The 15,292-nt window shown below is 39.4% G+C and overlaps 1 protein-coding gene across 1 annotated transcript in view; it reads right to left on the reverse strand.

Annotated features, from left to right (window-relative positions):
* Window positions 1–15,292, reverse strand: part of LOC113510471 (pyruvate dehydrogenase (acetyl-transferring) kinase, mitochondrial) — a 50,888-nt gene that overhangs the window by 11,527 nt on the left and 24,069 nt on the right. The window contains exon 2 of the mRNA XM_052898395.1: window positions 5,143–5,200. Within this exon, the coding sequence (XP_052754355.1) occupies window positions 5,143–5,200 (58 nt within the window). The remainder of the gene's footprint in view (window positions 1–5,142; window positions 5,201–15,292) is intronic.

The following is a 15,292-nucleotide window of genomic DNA, read 5'->3' on the forward strand; positions in this document are numbered from 1 at the left end:
ACATCAGGGTTTAACTGTCGACTGCTGAACATAGGGTTTCTAGTGGTTTCCCACAGTCTCTCACAGTTTGGGTTCGTCAGTAGTTGCCACGCTTCGCATGCGGATTGACAACAGTAGTTTTTTTTTTACAACACAGGGGGCAAACGAGCAAGCGGCTCACCTGATGGTAAGTGACTACCGCCGCCCATGATCACCCACAACACCAACGGCATTGCAGGTGTGCTGCCTGCCTTTTAAAAAGGGATATGCTCTTTTCTTGAAGGTTATGTTTTCGTATCGGTTCGGTAATACTGCTGCTGGAAGTTGATTCCAAAGAGTGGTTGTGCGTGGAAGAAAGTGCCTTGAAAAACGCACGGTGGAGGACCGCCACTCGTCCAGATGGTTGGACTTTGATGTTAGATTTTGGTGATGTTTTAAATGGGACGCTGTTACCCAACGCTCAAGCATTAAGATTACTTAGTCGCCTCTTATAACACCCACGGGAAATAAATCCATGGATTATTCTATGCCGTGATTTCACGACTCTACGGTACCTACTATAATTATAGATGCAAAAAACAGATTTCAATTGTTACAAAACCAGTTATAACCGATTTAAAAACTGCTGGACCGATGTTGATGAAATTTGTATAGGACCAAACAGTAAGTGTAGGGGGAAAGGCATTATTAGTAATGGAGATTGAGAATCCCATTGCTAGCAATATACCCAACCAGGTCGACCTCCTCGCGGTTCCCCCTAGAAACTATCATGATTAATTCCTGATGAATTCATCATGATGGGCTAACTGGCCTGTTTTCATCCTCATCGATCACCCTTCACTGGTGCCCCGCCAGCGTATCCCGTTAGCGCGGGTTACTATTCCATTTTCATCAAATAACAAAAAAAAAAACAGTAAGTGTAAGATGAACGCATCTAATTTAAATATATATAAATGAAGGCATCCAAAGTGAAATATACTCCGTTGTCTTTTGCCATTGTTCCCGCTCATAAAATGACTTCTAATAAATATACAAGTGGAATTGAAATAACAAGTTTTATTTAAATATACCAGTAAGTATATCCGGTTAGATAAAAAAAAAAAAGAATTTTCCAAATCGGTTACAACCTAAGAACAAGAAATTACATAGAAGGAATGTTAAAATAAAAATTGTAAAATTGGTTGCCTCCTTTCTTCTTATACAAATACTAGCTGACTCAACAAACGTTGTTTTACCATATACATTATTTCGAGTACTATACATGAAAATTTATCGTACTACAATTATTATATTCGATTGCCATCTTGCAACCCTATTGCGGAATATAAAAATAGCGATTAACAAACAGACGTTGATCGTAAAACGGTGAAAATTTGAGGTTGTATGTATTTTTCAATGCTAAATCATAAAAAAATTAAAATGGAAAAATTTGTCAAAAAAATAAAAAAAATGTTTTGGGGAGGGTCACCCTTATCATTGAGGAGTATAAAAATAGATGTTGGCCGATTCTCAGACCTACCCAATATGCACACAAAATTTCATAAAAATCGGTAAAGCCGTTTCGGAGGAGTTTGGTAACAAACACCGTGACACGAGAATTTTATATATAAGATAATTAGTAAAAAGAGAACAAAACATACACCGTCAGTTGTCATTTTTCTCAATTCATAGCAGGCTAGTGTATAGAAAATGTTTGATATGTCAATTATTTGTCAAAGACAAATTTTACATTACTAGATTATATATTGGACACAGTTTATGTAGAAAGTATGCAAGCGGGTTGTATCTGAATTTGGTAAGGTTATACGGCCGTATAACATTTTCTATACACTAGCCTGCTATGAAGTTTTTATTTTTTCATTCCTTCTATGTAATTCCTTGTTCTTAGGTTACAACTGGCTGGGTTATGAGGTTACACAAATAAAAAAAATATGTATTCAAATTTGGAACCCCCTTTTTGAAGTCGATTGAACAGCAAAAATACGCTTAATACCACCTGAGTTCTCAGGAATGGCAACGCGTGGGGGTATCATGGGCGAAACAGTATACTCTGTTATGTCCATGGTACTGCTCATATCTATAGGCGACGGTTACCACTTTCCATCAGGTGGGCCGTCAGCTTGTTTACCATTCTAAGTTGTATAAAAAAATAAAAAAAAATTACAGGGTACAGAGAAATAACACCTGAGTCCTCAGGAATGGCAACGCATGGGGGGTATCATGGGCGAAACAGTATACTCTGTTATGTCCATGGTACTGCTCATATCTACGAGGTTTGTCCGGAAAGTACGTATAAAAGTTTTTTAAAAATTTTATTTTACAATTATTCAGGTAAATCAATTTTATCCCCTTCAAAGTACTCCCCCTGTGACATAATGCACTTGTGCCAACGCCGTTTCCACTGTGAGAAGGCTCCTTGAAAGTCCTCTGGTTGTAGGTTTCTCAGCTGCCCCGTCGTAGCTTTTTTTATCTCATTTATGTCCCCAAATGCCGCCCCCGAAGTACCAATTTGGTTTTTGGGAACAAGAAGAAGTCACACGGGGCCAAATCCGGCGAATAGGGGGGTGTTCGGTCACCGTAATGGAATTTTTACTCAAAAACTCACGGACAACAAGAGAGGTGTGGGCAGGGGCATTGTCGTGGTGAAGAATCCAACGCCCCTCTCGCGCCAATTCTGGACGAACTCGTGCCACACGACTGTCTGACCGTTAAACACGGTCCCCACCACAAGTTCGAATTCTTTCCACGTTTTCGTCGGAATGTGAAGTGGAAGGACGTCCTGAACGTGGGTCATCTTGAACGCTTTCTTGGCCCTCTCTGAATCTTTTTAGCCACTTGTGGACGGTTGGTTCCTTCACAGCATCATCCCCATAAACTGTTCTGAGATCGGCAAAAATTTCACGGCCATTCTTGCCGAGTTTCGAGAGAAACTTGATTACGACGCGCTGCTCTTCAACGGAAGCGGGCTCCATGCCGACGGGGTTTCGTTAAGAGGTAATCACAGATGGCGTGACAAGCCAGTTCGCAACGGCGGTCAGACCAGAACTGAAGCATTGTTAGGGACATAAGGAATTTATTATCGCATTCCAGAACACTTTTATACGAAACAGACCTCGTATAGGCGACGGTTCACTTTCCATCAGGTGGGCCGTCAGCTTGTTTAATACTAAGTTGTATAAAAAAAAGGAATAAACAATGAAATTGAATAGTTGGTTGATAAAATACTTCTGCAATATAGTTACAAAATGATATTAATAATCATGCAAATAACGATACCGTGTATACTGATAAGCAATACTACGCACTGCACTGTATGTTTACACAAGGTTCTTTATGCAACTTACAATTGCAAATAAGCTAACAACCCACTTAATAAAAAGTGGTAACTGTCGTTTATAGGGGGAAAGGGATTGTTAGTAAAAAAATCCCATTAGCAATATACTCAACCAGGTTATTTCGCGGTTCCCCCTGGAAACTATCATGGTTAATTCTAATGAATTCATCATAATGAGCTAACTGGCCTGTTTTCATTCTCATCTATTTTCACTGGTGCTCCGCCAGCGTATCCCGTTAGCGCAGGCGGGGTTAAAATTTTCACCCATCAAACTGTCATTTATATGGGCATAAAGAGTATACTGTGTTTGATACAAAGGTTTTTTTATGGGTGATAATGGAATGGTTAACTCGCCTACACTATCGATATACACCGGCGAAACACTAGCGAGGGATAGGTGATGATAGAATAGGTCAGTTGACCAATAGTGACGAATTCATAAATGATTATTCAAGGTGGCTTCCAGGGGAAACCGCGTGGAGGTCAACCTGATACGGTATGTTGGTAGCAATGGGGCTGGTAGACCTCATTACTAACAATTCCTTACCCTCCAGGATTAAGGTTAGTGTTAATGTCTATGTACCCTTCAAACCAAAACACGTTGGCCGTGTGGTCCCCGGCATAGAATAAGCCATCCCTTCCTTTCTCTTGGGTGTCGTAAGAGACGATTAAAGAAGATCGAGGGATGGGCAGCAGGGTTTCTCTTAAAATATCACCATAGTCTAACATGCGGTTGGCAATCCGCCTGCCTTGCGTGGCCACTATTGGCAAAACTAATTGCGCGTTCACCGCTAAGAAAACCCCATTTGCTGTGGCTCCACAGTTCCAAGGCACGTCTCTTAACATCTCTAAAAGTATTGGAATTCTTGGTGTCGACATCTCTAGTGATGTACAATTCCTTGGCCACCTCGAAAATAAGGTGAAGCTGGCATCCAAAAAACTCGGTGTGCTCAATAGAGCGAAGCATTACTTCACGCCGGATCAGTGATTAATGCTGTACAAATCGGAATTCCGGCCCCACATGGAGTATTGCTGTCACTTGTGGGCCGGAGCACCTAAATACCAGCTTGAACCTTTCGACTCGTTGCAACGACAAGCTATGAGAATTATCGATGATCCCAGGCTCACAAGCGGTATCGAACCCTTAAGTCTTAGGAGAGATTTTGCCTCACTCTGCGTGTTCTACCGCCTGTACAATGGATTGTGCTCAGAGGAATTGTTCAATATGATGCCCACAGCCACTTTTTTTTTTTTATACAACTTAGAATGGCAAACAAGCTGACGGTCCACCTGATGGAAAATGGTAACCGTCGCCTATAGACATGAGCAGTACCACGGATATAACAGAGTATACTGTTTCACCCATGATACCCCCCATGCGTTGCCATTCCTGAGGACTCAGGTGTTATTCCTCTGTACCCAGTAAATTCACGCCAGTAAATTCATTTCCCAAGAGACTACAGCATGGGGTTCTTCAAAAGGGGGGTAAAGAGGTTTCTTCAGGGTCGGCAACGCACGCGTAATACCTTTGGTATTGCAGGTGTTTATAGGCTACGGTAACCACTTACCATTAGGTGGGCCGTATGCTTGTTTGCCACCTCAGTGGTATATATATATAAAAAAAAAACACTCAAGGGGTTATATGTTCAACAGTGGACAGTTAAAGGCTGATTAAAATGACGATGACGCTAGCGATAATAGTGTAATTCACGTAAACAAATAGATAATTTATTATAACAGCAAACATGTCACTCTTCTAACAGTTCCTAGACACTGATAACAATAAGCCCATTATGATAGGCAATAAAAAAAAATTTAATAATATTTACCTGACTGGTAGCTCTTTGCGTAGGAATAGATAGGATTTTTTTTCGCACGCATTCAGACCTGGAAAAAAGTACAGAGCAATATTAAAAACACTTTTTTTTTTTTTTAATGGATGATAATGCAACGGTAGCACCGTCTGCGCTAATGGTATACACCGGCGGGGCACCACTGAGGGATGATAGGTGAGAATGAAAAAGGCAGGTCAGTCAGCCCATCACGATGAATACACTTGGAACTAAGCACGGGGGGACCACGGGGAGGTCGACCAGGTTGGGTATGTTGTTCGCGATAGAGCCCTTAGTCTCCAATACTAACAATCCCTTCCTCTCCTATTAATAACACTATGCTTGTCACTACAACTGTTTTGTGAAAATTCTTATTAATATTATCATGGCTGCGGCCAATAGGGTGGGGGGGGGGGAGGCAATGCCCTACTTTATTTTTTAATGGGTGATAATGGAATGGTAACCGTGTCCATATCCCACCCTTCAAACCGAAACAGCCATACAAACACAACTGCTTCACGGTTGAAACACGAATGAGTCAGAGGTACCCCAAGCAATCGACTTTTGTACAAAGTCTCCCTTTTTTATAATATACAATTAATAGATAGATATATAATTTATTTGCATTATTTACAGCACATACATAACAACAGTTATAGATACATATGCAAAAAAATATCTAAAAGAATATATATACAAAGAAAAGCAAAATATATAAAAGAAATAACCTTTTTTTCATGCGTATGCTGTGTTTCATAGTAACATAAAATGATCACAACTCAGTTTACTGTTTTGCTCTAAAGAGCAAAACATATTATTGATATTTTATTGAGGCCAAGAGTCAGTCGTGAAATACCTTAATAAAAATATTAAAAGAAAAAAAAAAAGAGAAATATGAATAAAATTAAAATAAACTGAATAAATAGACTTTCTTATACTCGGGTCAATAAAGAATTATTTACACTTTCATTTATATTGTATTGTCACACAACTATATTAAATATTTCCGCCTCGTGTATACAGCGCTGGTCGTCTCCACGTCGTACACGCGACACCCACGCAACATGCAGGCGTTTAAATGAAAATTACAGGATAGACAGGCATTATCTAAAGAGGCAGTTTTCCGAATCGACGGCTCGAATAATTGCGCAAATCAATGTGTAACCAATTTGGTAACATTTGTCCAGAACACTATTTGCTTCCGAGAAATTTGTCATTTTTTTTACACCACTAAAATGGCAAACAAGCATACAGCCCGTCTGATGGTAAACAGTCACTGTAGCTTAGCATTACAAAAGGGCAAATGTAATTTTTTCTTTATAACGATTAAACTTTTTTTATGCAACTTAGAATAGCAAACAAGCTGACGACCCACCTGATGGAAAGTGGTAACCGTCGCCTATAGACATCAGCAATACCATGGACAAAACAGTATACTGTTTCTCCCATGTTACCGCCCACGCGTTGCCATTCCTGAGACTCCTATTATTCCTCTGTACCCAGTAAATTCACTGCCATATCCCACTCATCCTTCAAACCGAAACACAGCCATGCAAACATAACTACTTCACGGAAGAAACACGAATAAGAGATAGGTGCCCAAGCAATCGACTTTTGTACAAAGTCTCCCTCTGGTAAACTGAAATAATTAAGACAGTGTTCCAAAAAAAACTTTATTTATGGCAAAACTAGTTATTTCGGTTTCAAAACTAAACTACTAAACCGATTTTCATAAAATTTCTATGGGACCAATCTGTAATGTATATACACTCTTTAGATAAAAAAACGAATTTTCCAAACCGGTTTACAACTAACGGTAACAAACATAAAACAACTAAATTGAGAAATACCTTCTTTTTGAAAACGGTTGAAAAAATAGTTAAGAAACCAAATTAATCCGAGGGACCGAGGTAGGCTCGCCCCCGCCGCGTTAGATTCCAAGAGGCTCGGCAAAATGTGGGCATGCTGAGGTGTTACGTTCATCACGGTGGCAACATTAGACATTTGTCGCACTGAGCACCCAATTAGGTATTATAGTCGTGAGTATATTTATTTTTTTACCCATAACAGGTAAAGTAAGTTAGTAAGTTAGTGTAAGTTATGTAACTTACACTAAGTCTCCCCCTTTATATGTATAAAGGGGGAGACTTTGTACAAAAGTCGATTACTTGGGTACCTCTTTCCCATTCGTGTTTGCATGGCTGTGTTTCGGTTTGAAGGGTGGGATATGGCGTGTATTTACTGGGCACAGAGGAATAACACCTGAGTCCTTAGGAATGACAACGCATGGGGGGTATCATGAGCGAAACAGTATACTCTGTTATGTCCACGGTACTGCCGTATGTCTATAGGCGACGGTTACCACTTTCCATAAGGTGGACCGTCAGCTTGTTTGCCATTCTAAGTTGTATAAAAAAAAATGTATTTATAAATGTTGTGAGCAAGGGCGGACTTATCTCTGACAGAGATCTCTTCCAGTCAACCCAGTACAGTAAGAAAGCATTTCGTTGGCGGGCAGCTAAAGTGCTACAACTATTAATACATAAACTGATTATTATTGAGCTAGCTAAATTTTATTTCCGTGTGGTCCCGGCATAGAATGGGCCACCCCTTTCTTTCTAGTGGGTGTCGTAAGAGGCGGCTAAGGGAACTACATAAAAGTCGAGGGATGGACAGCAGCGTCCGTCTTAAAACATCACCAAAGCCTAACTACGATTACCAACCCGCTTGCCAAGTGTGGCAACCACTAGACAAACGTAAATATAGGGAGCCCTGTCCAGCAGTGGACAGTTAACGGTGGACGTAATAATAATAAAAATCATAGAGCTAGACAAAAAATGCATTCAACTACAAAAATCCTGCGTCAATTTCTAATTATAGTAAAAACATTACGTTATGCCGGTACTATACTATCGTCCAATAATCCAACATGACCCCCAATACGTCCCAACTGGGGGGAAAGAGATTGTTAGTAATGGGTTTTACCGGACCTATTGCAATACACAATATCGGGTCGACCTCCACGCGGTTCCCCCTGGAAACCATCGTGGTTAATTCGAGAGGAATTCGTCACGATGGGCAAACTGACCTGCTTTCATTCTTCACTGGTGCCTAGCCAGCGTATACCGATAGTGTAGGCAGGGTTACCATTCCATTATCATTCATTAAAAAAAAACTGTATCACGGGTAAAGAGTGTTGGACTGGCGATAGTCTAGGGCGGCATTAGACGCGTCATTACGCGAACATATCAGAAGTGGACTTCGTTCCATAGCATTTGGCACGCCCATACAAACAAAAAATAAACATTAGGTATGTTTCGCGTGTGCCTTTAACGCGGCGAACTTCAAACCGACGATAACTAACGACTGTTAGTTTATTAAAATAGTTTTGTTTTTAATGGACGATTTTTTTTGATGGGTGAAAATGGTATGAATGGCCTGCGCTAACGGGATACGCTGGCGGAGCACCAGTTAGCCCATCATGATGAATTCATCAAGAATTAACCATGATATACTCTGTTATGTCCATGGTACTGCTCATGTCTATAGGCGACGGTTACCACTTTCCATCAGGTGGGCCGTCAGCTGGTTTGCCATTCTAAGTTGCATAAATAAAAACCTTATTTCGGAAGTCAGTTAAAAACAAAAATATTTATTTTCCAAACAATTTTCGTCTCGAGAGCGTCTGTCTGGCTGTGTGCGTTATATATGAGGACATATGAGTTATACTAACAATGAGGTAAGGTGGTAAGCAAATCATTTATTAAGATAGACAGATTACATCAGATAAGATAAAGCCAATTTGAAATACTTTACAACCGACTTCAATTGTTATTTTAATACTAAACTACTGAACTCTTTTTGATAAAAATCTCTATGGAACATATTTGTCCCATTCGTGTTTGAACCGTGAAGCAGTTGTGTTTGCATGGCTGTGTTTCGATTTGAAGGGTGGGATATGGCGTGAATTTATTGGGTACAGAGGAATAACACCTGAGTCCTCAGGAATAGCAACGCATGGGGAGTATCATGGGTGAAACAGTATACTCTGTTATGTCCATGGTACTGCTCATGTCTATAGGCGATGGTTACCACTTTCCATCAGGTGGGCCGTCAGCTTGTTTGCCATTCTAAGTTGTATAAAAAAAAAATGTCCCCACCGGTGATTGCAACATTCTTTATTGCACTTGTAACATTACATTGTTAATGCATTTATAAATGTAAGCAAGGATGGACTCTCTGACAGAGATCTCTTCCAGTCAACCCAATACAGTTGGAGAGCATGTCGTTAGCGGGCAGGTAGAGTGCACAAACACTTGTTAATACGCCAAATATGAATAACTAATCAATACACAAACAAATATACAAATAAATGGACATTTATTTCAATAAAACCACTACTTGAATGTCATTAGTACAATTATAGGCGTCGTGTTAAATGCTAAAACGTGTTGGGACGTCACAGCGACGTCGCACTAAGTGTCACTTGCAATGTCGTTTGCACATTGTAAGGTACATATATTTATTTATACTTATGTATATATTTATTATATATAAATATATTAATTAGATAATAGGATTTAACAGAGGTATTATAATTAAATATAAATAAATAATAATATGTCATAACTTTTTTTTTTTTAATCTACGTTTAATTTGGGATTTTTGTTTTCATAACATGTCAATCCCATAAAGTCTAAACAAGTTATCTACTATTATAATTATGTTTAAATATAATAAGTTACTAATTAGTAAGTAGTATTGTTTAGTCATAAATATAAGTGAATTCACTTAAGCACAAAGCAATTTTGGTAGTAGGGAGCATGCATTATGCTCTGAACAATCCCCACATCATATTTATTAATATTAAATGTTTTTAAAAATGTTTCCCTTCGGTTCCTATCACATTCCATCAATGGGTGCTGTACATCTTCAACTTTTCCACAGACAATTATTGGCAATTTAATATTGGCGTCATATCAGACATTATCCGTCCATTTCCGAACATAGGGCTCCACCATAGACTGCCATAAGGAACTGTCCTGAGCCACCTGCATCCACTGGCTCCCTGCAATGTATTTAACTCCATCTAGTGAGGGGTCGTCGATCGATAGCACAGGCGAGGTTAACACTCCACTATCGTTCTTTACAAACATTCGCAGCATTGGATCAAATTTATTGCGTACAACATATGTAGTTCGTAGGCATTTGTTTTGGATTCATACTATGAAGGTCGCCAGAGGGCATTCACCTCTCACTGGACAGATTTAGCTACATAAACATTTTTTTAGAATCACTCCAACTGAATGGAAGAATAAGATTTTTTTTTTTAATGAATGATAATGGAATGGTAACCCCGCCTGCGCTAACGGTATACGCTGGCAGGGCACCAGTGAGGGATAATAGGTGAGGATGAAAAGGCAGACCAGTAAGCCCATCGTGATGAATACATTTGGATTCAGCAAGTTAGTTTCCAGGGGGGACCACGTGGAGATCGACCTGTTAGGGTATATTGATAGCAATGGGGTGATAGTCCGCGTTACTAACAAATCCTCACCCTTGCGCTATCGGTATATGCTGGTGGGGCACCAGTGAGTGATGTTAGGTGAGGATGAAGCAAGTCAGTTGGCCCATCATGACAAATTCATCAAAAATTAATCACGATGGTTTATAGGGGGAACCGTGTGAAGGTCGAACTGACAGGGTATAGCAATGGGGCATTTAGACTCCATTACTAATAATCCCTTTCCCCCTGGCGTAGACTAGGTTATCATTTTTTTTAATAGATATAAAAAAAAGCTAGTAAAGATATAGCTAGAAAAACAGTGAATAATGCGGAATCGTTGGGGGGAAATGGATTGTTAGCAATGGAGTTTGACAGTCCCATTGCTAGCAATATGCCTTATTAGGTCGACCTCCGCGTGGTTCCCCCTGGAAACCATCGTGAACAATTCTTGTTGAATTCGTCACGATGGGCTAACTGACCTACTTTATCCTCACCTTTCCATACCCATCCTTCACTGGTGCCCACCGGTGTATACCGATAGCGTGGGTGGAGTTACCATTCCATTATCATCCATTAAAAAAAAAAATGCGAAATCCTTGAGCTATATTGGGTTCTTGCGCAAATCGTAAAAATCCGGCTTATGAATCTACGTACATATGCACAGTTTAAGAGAATATTTCACATTTCACTGATGACGTCACAAGGAGGTGCTCTCTGCCAATTCACGGAGATTTCTAGTTTGTTTATGTTCGGCACCATGCGTCATTGATTTTAAACCGATTTTGCGTTTTTTTTTTTAACGTGTCACGAGTTTCTATTCATAATCATTGTAACTACCTACAGATATATTTTTAGATGTTTATTTTTTTTTTTATTTAAAGACCGTAGTGACGTGGTAGGACGTTGGGCTTTTTAAAATATGGTTGTACGCAGTGACGGTTGATTCATCCGTCATACTCATGAACGGGTGCTTTGTTACTCGTTTAAACGGATGAATGAATGAATGAATGGATCCATTAAGGAAATCTTTATATTGTTTTCTTCAAAGAATGATTACTATGGAACCAGAGGGAGACTTTGTACAAAAGTCGATTTGCTTGGCTACCTCTGTCCCATTCGTGTTTCAACCGTGAAGCAGTTGTGTTTGCATGGCTGTGTTCAGTTTGAAGGGTGGGATATGGCGTAAATTTACTGGGTACAGAGGAATAACACCTGAGTCCTCAGGAATGGCAACGCATGGGGGGTATCATGGGCGAAACAGTATACTCTGTTATGTCCATGGTACTGCTCATGTCTATAGGCGACGGTTATCGCTTTCTATCAGGTGGACAGTTAGCTTGTTTGCAATTCTAAGTTGTATAAAAAAAAAAAAGACATTAACAATATGTACACAAACAAAATGTTAATTACATAAAAGCAAGATAAATAGGCAACAATGGGATTATAATGAAATTTGGTATACGGACGAACCACGGGACAGAACTAGTTTATCATAATTTAAATAAGTGTAAGTAAATAAGAGCAAGTCATACTTAGTCTTGATACTTTAATCTTATAAGTATCAAGAATGCAATCAACCGTCACAGTCGCGGGTACAGAATAGTGCTAATGTATGCATTCGACTTGTGTTCTAGATGCTTCTGCGAGCGAGGAAGTTACCGAGGCCACGCATCGTTAGGGTTGCCACTCGTAAATTGTGATTTACGCGTATTTTAAAACGATTTACAAATAAAAGCGGTTCTCAATTTGTCGTCGTTCAATTGTTAAATTTATATGCCGTGTGGTCCCGGCATAGAATGGGCCACCCCTTCCTTTTTCGTGGATGCCGTAAGAGGCGACTGAGGGAACTTAATAGTCGAGGGATGGGCAGTAGCGTTCCTCTTTAAACATCATCAAAGACTTACTACATTTGCCAATCCACCTGCCAAACGTGGCAACTATTGGCAAAATCCTCCTTAATGGGGGAGGTCTATGTTTAGCAGTGAACATGAAGCCGCCATTTGTTTTTACGACTCAAAATCTACTTGTAACCATGCGATTAAACGTTCTTAAATTAACCGAATGAGTTTTCTAGATGCTTCCACGAGCGAGGAATTAGCGAGGCCATTCATTGTTAGGGCTGGCATTCGTAAATTAAGTATGTTTACATCTTTGACGAATATTGAATATTCTTTTTGCAATCTTTTTTCTTTTTGTTTTGGTATTAGCCTAATTGAACGTGGACACATGACTCCGCGTTCTAAATTCAAATATTACGTGGGCACATGACTGCACGTTCTAAATTCAAATATTTTCTATCTTACATGTCTACGAAACGTCACGGCGTCATGATTAGCTTTTTGTGAGGCACAATTTAATCGCTTTATAGTTTATTTGTTGAAATTGGCAACCCTAGACATAATCAGGTCTGCCATTCTGTAACACGTGGTAACTGGTAAGACTGCAGTCGAGTATTTGCATTGTGCGCATTATGTATGTATGGATGCATATTAATTGACGTTTTTATTGTATGTAAATTAATGTCACTCAATACACTATAAATAAATAACTAGTTTCTTTTAATAAAACTTAATAAAAATGTAATGAAATTTTGTTTAAATTATCATATAAACACTCGCTAAATAAAATTAAGTAACAAATTGAAATATTTAATAGATTTTTTAATTTAAATCAAATAATTTATTTTTTATAACACACACATGAACTCTGCACTGTTGAACAAAAGCTCCCCCACATGGGGGGGAGGGTTGTCAGTAGTAGCCATGCTTGGCAGGCAGATTGTCAACCGCAGTTAGGCTTTAGTCATGTTTTAAAAGGGACGCTGATGACCATCCTTCGCCGTCCCTTGATTCCCTCTTACGACACCCACTGGAAAGGAGGTGGCCTATTCTATGCCGGGACCACCCGGCTAAAATAAGATAGTATTTTTTTTTTACTAAACTAATTTTTAATTTGCTTTCACTTTTTATTTCTAGCGATAGTTTATTAGATTGTTACTGCCTTGTATACAGGGCTTTAATTTGTTTTTCACAACACAGGAAGCAAACTCGCATACGGTTTACCTGATGACAAGTGACCACCGCCGCCCATGATCACCCATAACACCAACGGCATTGCAGGTATGCCGCTGGCCTTTTAAAATGGAATATGCTCTTTAACATTTTATTTTATTTTTTTTTTTTTATTCAACAGTCCTATTCTGGAAAATGGTATATTTGTATTACTATTACTTTTATTATTACTAATGCCTAATTAAAGGACTGTCTTATAGTTGAGTCGAATAGACAGATAGATAGATATTCTTTATTATTTCCCCCATAAGATTACAATAGTAAACTTATTATAAATACAAACAATTACAAGAAAAATATTACACTGAGAAAACAATGGGCGGCCTTATCGCTAAGAGCGATCTCTTCCAGCCAACCTTTGGATGGAGAGGAATAATTATAAACAATTTTTTTATGGGTGAAAATGGTATGGTAACCCCGCCTGCACTAACGGGATACGCTGGCGGAGCACCAGTGAAGGGTGATAGATGAGAATAAAAACAGGCCAGTTGGCCCATCGTGATGAATTCATCAGGAATTAACCATGATAGTTAGGGGGAAAGGGATGATAGTAGGTCGACCTCCACGTGGTTCCCCCTGGAAACCATCGTGAACAATTCTTGTTGAATTCGTCACGATGGGGATCATTCTTCACTGGTGTTCCGCCAGCGTATCCCGATAGCGCAGGCGGGGTTACCATTCCATTATCACCTATTTAAAAAAAAAAAAAACCTGGTTGGGTCGACCTGGTTGGGTATATTGCTAGCGATGGGATTCTCAGTCTCCATTACTAACAATCCCATTCCCCGCCTAATTATAAACAGTTTGATCGGAGGCACGAAACTCTGTTCGTTTTTCTTTATTATTCCGTTGTTTACATATTTATTTATAGACAAATTCGATTTGCATAAAGATTAGTTTATTGTGTATTTTTCCTTAGTTTTTCTAATTCATATCACAAGACATGCCAGCAGCTTCGGCCACGTAACCGGAACATTTGTGTCGAACGGAATAAAAATTAACCTATGACCTTTTCTTTGACAAATACTAAACCATACACACATTGATAACATGCACGTAAAATGTAAACAAAGTCACACATTCATAATATTCGTTTATTGGGGGAAAGGGATTGTTAGTAATGGAGACTGAGAATCCCATTGCTAGCAATATACCCAACCAGGTCGACATCCTCGCGGTTCTCCCTGGAAACTATCATGGCTAATTCCTGATGAATTCATCATGATGGGCCAACTGGCCTGTTTTCATTCTCATCGATCACCCTTCACTGGTGCCAAACCAGCGTATCCCGTTAGTGCAGGCGGGATTACCATACCATTTTCACTCATCAAAAAAAAATCCCGCGTGCCCTACCGGTACCTATACTCTGGCGGGGCACCAGTGATAGATAAAGATGATAGATAAAAGCAGGTCAGTTGACCCATAGTGAAGAATTTTGACAAAAATTAATCATTGTTTCCAGGGGGGGGGACGGGACCGCGTTGTGGTCGACCTGATAGGGTATATTGCTAGCAATGGGGCGGTTATATTACCCATTACTTACAATCCCTTTCGTGATTAAATAAACTAT

This window comes from Galleria mellonella, unplaced genomic scaffold (assembly GCF_026898425.1).
Source record: "Galleria mellonella isolate WM207_F2 unplaced genomic scaffold, CSIRO_AGI_GalMel_v1 utg424, whole genome shotgun sequence".
NCBI lineage: Eukaryota > Metazoa > Arthropoda > Insecta > Lepidoptera > Pyralidae > Galleria > Galleria mellonella.